The 11,003-nt window shown below is 61.7% G+C and overlaps 1 protein-coding gene across 5 annotated transcripts in view; it reads right to left on the bottom strand.

Moving 5' to 3' along the window:
- Positions 1-425: 425 nt before the first annotated feature.
- ABCA2 (ATP binding cassette subfamily A member 2) overlaps positions 426-11,003 on the bottom strand; it is a 126,994-nt gene continuing 116,416 nt past the window's right edge. For all 5 annotated transcript variants that reach the window (XM_039505935.1, XM_039505937.1, XM_039505938.1 and 2 more), the window contains 4 exons: positions 10,410-10,512; positions 9,215-9,352; positions 8,498-8,704; positions 426-7,772 (listed from right to left, as the gene is read on the bottom strand). In XM_039505935.1, the coding sequence (XP_039361869.1) occupies positions 7,737-7,772; positions 8,498-8,704; positions 9,215-9,352; positions 10,410-10,512 (484 nt within the window). In that variant the 3' untranslated portion in view covers positions 426-7,736. The remainder of the gene's footprint in view (positions 7,773-8,497; positions 8,705-9,214; positions 9,353-10,409; positions 10,513-11,003) is intronic.

Below are 11,003 nucleotides of genomic sequence, written 5' to 3'. Positions count from 1 at the left end.
CTCTTACTGCACACAAAAGACAGGTGCCATTTGTGATACCAGTGCCTATGCCCTGGGGCAAGGCTCTGTATGTGCAGCACCTAGCACAATGGGGCTGGTGCATTGATCATAACCGGGGCTTCTGGGCACTACCGTAATACACCTGATAACATCCAGCGTTTGGTACAACAGTGCCCTGGGACATGACTGGGGGCTTCTAGGCACTACCGTAATACATATAATAGCCATTGCACCACAGTCCCCAGAGGGCTGGTAGGTGGCCAAGGCGATGCCGTACAAAGAGCAACCCCGCTGGTCATTAACTCGAGGCCCAAGCTGGGATTGTTATATAGTTTTTTATTTAAAACAATCATTTTCACATCTTGTTGTTGGATTTTTTGCTAGCAATATACAGGCTCTTCCAGGCCATCCCCACTTGTCCGCGCCTCCCACGCCATCGGTGCCGTACAATCAAAGGGCACAACCCCGCCTCCCGGCATAACAGAGAAAGCCAGCGGCCAAGGCGAGAGGTGGGGGACCCGAACCAAACAAGCAAATGGAGTTAAGGCAGCGCGCCAGACCGTGGGGCTCAAATAATCAAAGGGAGGTTACAGCTCAGAAAGCCCTGCATGGGCCAGGCCTCTGCGGGAGCGGCACCGCTGAGCCTCCGAGGGACCCATCCCCGTGGAAGCTTTAGGGCAGCGGTTCTCAAGCTCTGAAGGCGGAGCGGAGAGCAGCAGCCGCCGGCCGGGAGCCTGGTTCTGAAGGCAGCGCCAGGCCAGCTGCAGCAGCGAAGGCAGGAAGGGCGGCAATGTGACAAGTGATATTTGTCAATATCACTTTTCACATCAGACAGTGCCCCATTGCCACCATTACTCCTGCACCACTGCTGCCACCCGAGGGCTGGCAGCTGGAGCTCTGCTGCCCCCAAGTGACGGATGGGGGTGGGGAGGGAAGGAGAGCCCAAGCGGCAGGGCTCCGGCTGTCCGCCCCAGGGCGGTGGGGTTCTGACTGTCCCCTTTATCCCCACCTCCCAGGTGTGCATGGCCCTTCTGCACAAGCCCAAACCACCTGGGGCTGACAACTCTCGCCTCCCTGGACGCATGCCCATGCCACCCGTGGGAGCCTGCCCCCCAGTGTGAGAACCACGGCTTTAGGGCACTGTGACTAGGGACAGCAATGGTTATGCACTGTCCCTTGGAACCGTGCTTGGGGCCAACAGAACCCAAGACCTCCGGAGCTAAAAACCAGAGGCCTCTTCTGCTTGAGCTAAGGGGCCAGCCGTCGTAGGTCACAGACAGCAACCACAATACATGACCTCGCCCCGAGAGGGGGACAAAGAGCCAAACTGGGTTAGCAGGGCTGAAAATGGATTCCCACCTCTCCTTCCATGTCTCCAGTGCCACCACCGGCGTGTGTGTTAGCTACGCCAGCCCTGCCCGGATTGAACCCCTGGCTGAGGGAAGGGGCCATGCGAGCTGCTCCACATCACCGACAGCTCTGCCTCTATCGCTCACCCCCGCTTGGGATCAGTGAGGCTCAGCACCAGGCGCTTTGTTCCTCCAGAAGCGCACGGCCTCTGGCTGCTGTGGGAATGCCAGGAGAAGAGCAGCTTGGGTCAGAAGGTGGCAGCAGGAGGGAGGTGCACTCAGAAAAAGGGGTCGGCCTGAAGCCCAGGTGTAACACCCACAGACCCCCGTTGTTGGCGGGCAGGATCGAACCTGGGGCCTCTGGAGCTTATCGCGTGAGCTAAAAGCCAACTGGCTCTTAGCTAAAGCTGTAGAGCAGCCTCATTTCTCTCTCAAAGTGGTCTCGGTGCCCGAGATGGGACAGAAACCTCACCCAGGAGGTGTGTGGGTTACACAGGCTCGGCTAAAGCCCTGGCCTGAAGGGTTATGCAGCACCCAACGCTCTGCACAGGGGTGCTCCACCCAATCCAACTGGGCAGCTAGGGGGGAAACTGGTTGCCAGGCTGAGCCCAATAAGAAATTGGGTGCAATTAACTGAGCCTCAGCCTGGTGAGGGAGCCCCGGTGGCTCTGAGGCCTGAACTCCCTGGCTGAGGCCCAGTTAATTGCACCTGTCTAACCCAAGCAGTTTCTAAATTGGCACAACCTCCTTGTGTGGACACTTATTGCAGTGACAGAGCAACCCAGCTGAACCAAGAGCTGCCACCCCCACACCCATTCGAGAGGGTCCGCCCAGGGAGTCTGCTCTGGGCTAACTAAACCGCTTTAGGTCAGTGGGTGTTACTTCCATCTGGACCAGCCCAAAGCTTCTGGACCAGAACAGCGTGTCTATCCCTTTGCCCTGAAATGAGCACGTGACTCACCTGCCTGGGCTCTCACAGCAGATTATTAAAAGAGGGAAAGAAATCCAGTCTCTGGGACAGACGCAGATTCCCTGCCGCGTGGCCTGGATTTAGTCCCAAAGTCCAGTTCCTCTTTAACGCAGCAGAAATGCCAATTAAACCAAGTGCTAACGAGCAAGCTGAAAGTTGGACTATCCTCAGGGCTGGTGCCCCAGGCAGCTGTAGCACTGCCTACAGGTGGCATTTGGTATTACAATGATTTAACAAGCACCCCCAATGAAGTGATGGGCCTGCCCCTGCTCCCAGTTGTGTAAATGTCCTGGAGCGAGAGCAGGGTCAGGTCCGGAACCGGAGAAAGCAAAGACGAGATGCTGGCTGAGAGAGGGAGCAGGGGACTGGGAATGAGGAGGGATTTCCTGCAGGAAGCTGAAGGCGGCCAGGCAGGGAGTGCTGCTGGTTGCAGGCGTGAAGGCAGGATGCGGAGAAGGGGGACTGGAAGTGAAGGGAGCGGTGAGAAGAGCGGAGGGGGAGGAGGTGTCTGGGGTGTGACCCGTCTCCCAGCCCGAAGGGTCCAGCCTTGCAAGAAGCACAGGCAGAATTCTGGTCTTTGCTGCACTGGGGCAAAGCTGGAGGTACGGCAATCGCCAGTGGGGTGGTTCGTTACACGGGCAAGTCTCAATTTCAGCCCCATGGGGGAAGGCCTTTCCTCAGAAGGGGGGAATGACATCATGGCTTTGATGGGTGGCTAATGTTGTGATGTCATTCTGGAGGCGGGGCTTTGGGATGACATCACTCATCCTCTCCTGAGGCCTGTCTGTCTTTTGGACGGGGCTGGAGCCGAGCAGGGCTTTGCTGGGGGTAGCTCCATGGACAGAGGCGAGGCCTGCGGGCTGCCCCATCAAACACATCGCCCCCGGTTTTAGCAGTGACACAAACTGACCAATTTTCAAAATGCTTTAAAAAGACATGGGCTGAATAGGGGAAAAATACCCGTCTATCGTATGACAATCTAGAGCCTGCACGGCTGGAGCCTGGCCAGCTTGGTGCCACCACCGATGCAGCATGTCCGTGTCAGGGCACACACGGCAGGCCCCTGCCTTGGGGAGCGAGCTCTGCTGTCTGTTCCCCCCCAGACCCCGCACGCTGCTCTCCCCACTCAGCCCCTGAATGGCTTGGGAGAGGCCGCTCCCCATCTCCAACTCAGCAGCAGGGCTCCTTCCCCCACCCCCCACGGGATTGCTGAGACCCCCGGGTAGCAGACGGCTGGTGGGGAGGTGGCTGGCCTATAGCAAGTTGTGTGGGTGGACACTGAAAGCAAAGCACGGGGGGGGGGGGGTCTCACTTTGCACAACAGCTTGGCCGTGTGGCTTCCCAGCGGGGAATGTGCAGCCAGGTCCCCGTGGGCCAAGGCAGCGGAACCACCCCCTGCGTGAGGCCACGTGGCAGCATTCCCAAAGCCCAGGGAGAAGCAGGCCAGGACCATGAATAAAGCCCAGGGCCATTTGCTAACTGCGCTTCCAGGCCTGGCTGTAACAGCGCGGCAGCGCGGTCGTTTTGGTTCCGGCCCGGCCCTGAAGGGAAGAGGCAGTGCCCAGGCTGAGCAGGGGGCAGACCCTTTCCCAAGGGAGACTTGGGATACTGGACTGGGCAGGGGTGCCAGGAGCAGAACGCTGCAGGCCCCGCCCGGAGCCACTAGCTCCTAGGCCAGAAGAGGGTGGGCAGAGACCTGTGCATTCGTACAGGGCTTTAACCCAGCGGCACCACCAGCTGCCTGGGGAGCTCCTACTGGTGCTCACTCATACACCCCTCCCCTGTATACAAACGAGTCTTTGGTGCTGGGGACGGAGGTGGGACGCTGAGCCCCACCTTGACTTTGCAGGTAGCCCTGGTGGGACCCACACGCTGGGACAATGTCACCGCGCCGAAGGGGCTTCACAAACAGCAGCCACCCTCCATGGAGAAAACAAACCATTTCACTGATGGGGCGACGCTGAGTGTCATCCAAGAAGCAATGCACCACCCTGGGCGAAAGCACCCCTGACCCACAGCTGACAGAGCCTCTGCCCTCCTGGAGCACTGTCCTCCCAGAGGCCCTATGAGAACAGAGCCCACGGGTGCCAGCAAACAGCTGCCAAGACACAAAGCAACTACAAGATGAGCAAAGGCAAAGAAGTGGACAGACACGCCCCATAGGTCCCCTTGGCAATGGGCATTCGGTGGCTGGTGGAGATTGGTGGCTCTGGAATAGCCAAGTGGTCCAGACAGTACCAGCTGCTGCAATCCTGTCCTCCACAGGCCAGGCAGGGCTCAGTGCATTGGCACAAACTGGCTGAGCGCCAGAGTTTGGAGAGGAGCAAAGGAAATCCCCTGGGTGGTGATGCCAGGGCTGAGCGATGCCGAGATCAGCCCTGGCTCCGGGGAGTCCGTTCAAGCCAAACCAGTCCGCGGGCTCCTCCGCAGAAAGGAGGGACATCGGCTGAGTCTGTTACAAGGTGCTGCGCAGGCCTGGCACTCCTGCCATGTCACGCAAGCCCCCTGCCCGACGCTGAAGGGGAGAAGCCAGTGTCAAAGGGAGCAGACTGGCCCAGCATAGAGACCCCAGCTTCCTCCCTGGAAGGAATTCCGCAAGGGGCTGGGAAAACAGGCGTGACTTCCCTTCTCCCAGCCCATGCCCTCCCCGCCCCCCAGCATGTTACACACATTGCTCCCCCCACCTGCCTAGTCACAGGCTCCCAGCCCAAGTGAGCAACTCTGGATTTTATTGCAGATTTTAAAGTTAAATTAACGGTCCGTTGCCTGCAGGCAGGGGCCTTGGCTGTCTCACACCCACAACCTTCCTGATGCCCCGCCACTAAAGGAAAACCAATATGATTCACAGCTTCAACCCAAAAACCTGGGTGCAGCCCTTCTGAGCAACCCTCCAATAACACACCGGTGCGTCTGCTGTGGCAGCGCAGGACGTGGGTATTATAAATTATTATAAACAACACCAAGTCAGGAAATAAGAGAAAAGGTGCATCCTGATGGCAGCCCTGTTAACGCAGTGCCAGGATGCCGCCCAGCCTGTGCCCAGTCACCCCGTTCCATCAGCAGAGCCCCTTGGGCACGAGACGTCTCTGACACCTGACAGCTCTTCACGCAGGAATCAGCTGCTGTGTGGGCTCCCAGGGTGAGGCCGGCTGGCCACGGCAGCTCAAGCAAGAAAAACCTGCAGGCAGGCCCAGCAGGGTGTGACAGGGCTAATGGCGGCAGAGTGAGGGTTGCTGGGATCCAGAGCCCAGCATAGCCAGGAAACCAAGCAGCATGTGCCTGGCCTCAAACAGAATCATGCCAGGCTGGATGGCAGGGATGGCCCCTGAGGGAAAAGGCGGGGGCAGGCTTCGCTTACGCTCCAATGCTTGAGGGGGTCCTCCACAGCCGTTGGCCCACCCGGATCCCTGGCATCCCTCGGGAGCCATCTCCCCTTGGCGAGATCACATCCAGTCTCCCTTCTATGCTGCCAGGCAGGGCCACAGCTCTGTGGAGAGGATGGACCTTTGGCCCAGGGATCCAGGAGGCCTCCAGCCCAGATACACCTCCGGGCCCGACCATGCTGCCCTGGTGCCTCTCATGGCAAGACGCCTCGGGGAATGAACAGTCTCCTGTCCCAGGCTCCCGTCCACCCCCCTGTGCGGCTGGGGGCAGCTGAGTGTTCTGGCTGGGAACACAAGGCCGTGGCAGGCTGGCACGGGGATGCCCCAGTTGATGAGGAAGGCAGGTCAGCCGCCTGCATGCGCTCCACTGGATCCCGTGCATGGGAGGGCTGGCCTGCTCCAGCGGGCAGGGGGTGCTGGCCAATATCGCCCCCCCCAGTGGCCATACCCCACTGGACTAGAAACCCTAACGTGGCTACATGAAGGTGTTTCCAGGGCTACCCCTTCAACCTCAACTGGCTCCCTCCAGCAGCCCCCAGCCTCCATCTCCTCAACCACAAATGATTCCAGGATTTTTTTTCCCTCCCTAGTTTAAAATAAGGGGGGAGGGGGGGAATCAGGCCAGCGTACGCAATGCCCTGTGAGTCTACTCTGCCCTGGCTGCCCCCCCAGGGGCTCTCTGTGCCCCTGCTCTGGGGACATGTCATGCGAGAACCCCCCCGCCCCAGCCAGAACAGGGGCTGGATTAGCCTGGGGGGTGGGAGGGGGGAGCTGGCCATCTGAGAGGCGGCTGGCTTGCTGGTTGCCTTCTATAGCAAAGTGGAGGGCTGGAGAAAAACTCAAGCTGGCCTTGTGGCAGGATGGCTCCCCGCTGGTGCAGAAAGCAGGTCTGGGGTCCTGCCGCCTCTGGGTAGGGGTAGCAGATTTACTGGGTAGGTTGTGGGGGGCCAGTGAAAGGGGTGCTGCTGCCTCTGCACCTCAACGCGTGGATCTCCCCAGCGGGACTCTCCTGTGGGCCGGCCGGAGCTCTTGAGGATGGGCTGGTGGTGAAAGCAGCTTGATGCGTGGCTCCTGCCTGCCCCCGCAGCCCCCGGCCCTGCGGCTGGAACGCAGCCTCACCCTCAGGCAGCCAGGGCCTGGGAGCTGAGCGCGGGCTCGGGCGGAGCCGTACACAGACGCATTGCCAAGTGGGAGCAGCCTTCAAAGCACTGCGATTGCTCAGCTGTGGCTGGGAGTCGCTTGCAGTGTCCCTCGGCAGCCCGGCGGGAGACAGGCAGCAAGGAAAGCCCTCCCCCTCGGCCTGGCTCCAAGCCCGCATTTCACAGCAGCTGGCCCATGTTTAAAAAACCCACACGAGCCAGATACCCGAGGGAAGCAAAGCCCAGCTCCCCCCCCGGCGGGCCGGTGTCGCTGCGACGAGCCGTCTGTCACATCATTAAAAAAATAAATCTTCCCTCTCTGAGGCCGCGCCACCCACTCCTGTCTGGGGGCGGCGCTAGGTAACCGCGTGGAATCCGTCCCGGACCCCGGGGACGCAGCCTTTGCGGGGCAGGGGACGCACACCGCCAGCCCCGGCCATGCTCCCCAGGGTGCGGCTCCTCTCGCGTCCCTCCGGAAAGGATCAAAGGAAGCAGCGTCCGCACACAGTCTGCTCTGTACATTTACTCCTTCCTTCTTCGCCACCTTCCTGCAACCCCCGGGCAACCCGCCCGTCTCCCCTCTGCCGCTGCAGGCCAGGGAGAGGGTCGCTTAGCTGTGGGCCCGGCCGGTGGGGAGAAACCTCCAGTGTCCATCCAGGCCAGTGCTCTGCCCTCAGGTCTCTCTGGGCCTTGCAGTGGCAGCTCCATGTCAGCTTCTGGTTCGGGCTGCAGGATCCAGGCGGCTAACGGCCTTGCCGACAGCGGGTGGAGATGGCCACCCATCTCGCTGACGCTGGAGGGCTGCCGCTCAATGGAGGGCGGGGAGGGGCGGGGGCACTGGGGCAAGGGGGAGTCAGCGTCTCCTAGGATGGGGAGTTCGCTCCCCCCCGGCTCCTCAGCAGAGAGTGTCCGTGTTGAAGGAGAGCTGAGCCTGCAGAGAGAAGAGAGGCGGGGGGGGGGGGGTCACATGACAGCAGGGGGTCTCAGTGGTTCTGATCTGTGCAGGGTCTGCCACCCCCCCAGGCCCTGCTGGTGACAGCGAGATGCCCCCACCCACCCAGCAAGGCCTGGGGCTCTGGGGGGATTGCTCTGGTTCTACTGAGCCCAGCATCCCTAAGCTGGGCCAGCCCTGGGCCCTGAGACCCAGCTGGCGTCTGGAGAGCTTCTGAGACCACCCGCCCTTGGCCCAATGGGCTGCGAAGGCCCAGAGGAGAAGCCAGACAGGAGAGCTCAGGGGCTGGGGAATGGGCATCTCCCTGAGAGCTCCAGGCAGGGCACAAGGGCATCACCCCTTGCCAGGGAGTGGGACAGAGACAGCAGAGGCTGCCTGAGCAGATTCCTGCCCCCCGAGGGCAGGGTTCTGACCCTGACACCGCCGGGGCAGCCCCTCGGCTGCACAGGAGTTTCGGCAGGTTCTGTCTGGGGCAACGGGCAGCAGAGTCTGGCCCAAACTTTGCTCTGGGATTGGCCGGCAAAATCCACTTTGGGGTCTTGCTGCTTCCTTATTCCCCAGAGGAGGGCAGTGCCCAGGGACTCCCCGTCATGCCCGAGAGCTCAGCGTTCGCCCTTCCTGCCCTGCGCAGGCACATGGAGGAGAGGGCCGTGCTCTGCCCTGGGAAAGCTCTGCTGGATGTCTGGGGACAGGGCCCCCCTCACCCTCTCCTCCTCGAAGCTGATCAAGCCCTCGTCATCTGTCTCCAGGTCCTCGGGCTCCTCCACCACTAGGGCCCGCAGCTCGGTGGGGGCGGCGCGGGGCCGCAGCAGGCTCAGGATGTGCTCCAGCGGGGACTGGATCGAGCAGTTGGGGCTGGTCTCCTGCTGCTCCAGGTTGTCGCTTTGCTTCTTGGCAAAATTCACAAACACCTGGAAGAGCGAAGGTGAAAGCGCCGCTCTCTAGACGGGGCTCAGGAGATCCCACGCCCCACCCAGCAAATCCGTCCCACCCTCCAGCCTGTGTGCACACCCTGTAGGGCTGGAGTCAATCACCTGGGGGCTCTGCACTGCGACCCCCAGCTCCCGTGGAGATCAGCCCCAGCACTGGGGCTAGCTAAGGCCCTCTCCACGCCGGGGCCTTGGGAGGCTTCACGTGGCAGCGGCCACATGCACCCGACATGCTCACAGACCGCAGTGCAGCCGGGGCCCGGGGCAACGGAAGGGCCCACCAGGGCGAAATGCCCAATGGAGGCCGGTGCTGGACAACAAACAGGCACGGCTCTGACCCCCACTCAATCCAGCTGTAGCTAGCACGTTCCTGCACTTACAATGGGTGGCCCCAGAGCAGGCTGCAACTGTGCTGCACTAACAGCCTTTCCCTAGAACCCCCGCCCAGACGGGGCATGTGCCGGCCCTGCCCGGGTTGCCCCTGGGACTCACGTTATCAAGCGTGGTCTGGCTGACGGAGTAATCCTCGATGCCCAGCACGTCCACCACCTGCTCCATCTTGCTGAAGACCTGGGCCAGCGAGATCTGCTCAGACTTGAGCTGGTACTGCACCTTGGTGTGGTGTCGCTCCTGTGGGAGTGGGACAGGCGTCAGGCTCGCCCCCAAGGGGGCAGGACGAGGCACTGGCCAGCTTCCCGCCTGCCCCCGGACCCTGACCCCCTCCAGTCCCTCTGTGAAGCGAGAGCAGGGGTCCCCCACGTGCGGCCCAGCACTGCCCCACGGCTCCTGCCAGTGGCAAGAGACACTCCCAGTGTTCAGAGGGCTGAGGGGGAAACCCACACAAATGCTTGGAAGCCCCTGATGTCCCCCCATCTGCTGTATTTACCCCAGGGCTTGGCAGGCAGGCACCCAGGGGCAGCTCCTCGCCCTCCCTGGCCAGTCTCTCTCTGTTCCTCTTGGACTTGGCCACACGTTTTGTGGTGACCCACTGGCCGTGGGTCTGATCGCTGGGCAGGAGTCCGGGGGGAAGGTAAAGGCACGACTGCCTGCTCACTGGGGGAGCAGCTGGGGATGTGGTGGAAAGGGGAAACTCCACCCTGCCCCCCTTTGAGCTGGGACAGTTTGGGCTCAGGGACAGTGGGGGAGGGGGGCTGTGTGCTGCGTCCCATCTCTGACCCTGGCTGATACCAGACCCCTCCATAAAGCACCAGATGGTGCAACGCTTGTGTCTTGTGGTGAAAGCACAAGACCCCTGGCTAGTCCTGTCTGCCACCAGGCATAATGTGCAACCCCTTCTGCCGTGCCAGGCCTCAGCTTATCCTCACTGCCTGGGTGGAAATGCCGCCAGGTGACCCCCCAGGGGCTGCATTCATTGACGTGCGGTGGGATCCAGCCATGGACGAGGAAGGGTCATTATGACAACACCCTGGCCCTGCTGCTGCCCCTGCTGCTGAGCACCGAGGCTCCCAGCTGGCCTCATTGCACACGCTGCGAGCCCAGAGACGTGGTGTCGGGCAAGGGCCAGGCCCCGGGAGCCCAGGTAACACTCAGCCCTGCCCTTCACGCCTGGGGCGGGAGGGAGAGGGGAAGCCGCACAGGAAGCCAGGGCCTGCTGGGGCTCCAGCCAGGCCGTCTCCTGGACCCGGATCCGGGGAGGGAGCACTGCGGGGGGGACGGGGGTGCTCACCTTGAGGATGGCCTCGGGGAAGTTCCTGTTGAAGAACCGCACCACCTCCTTGACGCTGAGGCTGGACTTGGTCCGCACCGTGATCATGTAGCCATCTCCAAACCTGGGCAGGGCCGAAGACGCCACGTGAATCCACATCCCCCGAGAGGCCCAGCTGCAGTCCAAGCCCCTGCCCTGCACAGCCGGGGAGGAGCGTTCGCCCCGAGGAAGTTGTCCCTGCAACTCCTTGGCTGGCAAGCTCTAGCCAGGGTGTCAACCAGCCTGGCCTTCCTCCCTGGGAGCCAACCATGCTGCCCCTGCATCAACACGGGCTCGGGAGCAAGGACCAGGGCGCTGCGCGTGGCAGCAAGTTGGCAGATTGTCACCCCTGGGCCGCATGGGACCAGGGAAGCAGAATTCCAGCCTCTGGCTACGCTGCTCAGCCCACTCCTGCCACGCTGCTCAGCCCACTCCTGCCACGCTGCTCAGCCCACTCCTGCCAGCCCACATCCCCACGTCTTTGCCCACCCAGCTGCACTCACGTGCCTGTCACCCACAAGGAGAGGGGGAGCCTTCCTCACACCAGGGACTGGCACATAAGAACATAAGAACGGC

This window comes from Mauremys reevesii, linkage group 19, assembly GCF_016161935.1.
Source record: "Mauremys reevesii isolate NIE-2019 linkage group 19, ASM1616193v1, whole genome shotgun sequence".
In the NCBI taxonomy this organism is placed as follows: Eukaryota; Metazoa; Chordata; order Testudines; family Geoemydidae; genus Mauremys; species Mauremys reevesii.
This window is presented reverse-complemented; position numbering and strand designations above follow the sequence as displayed.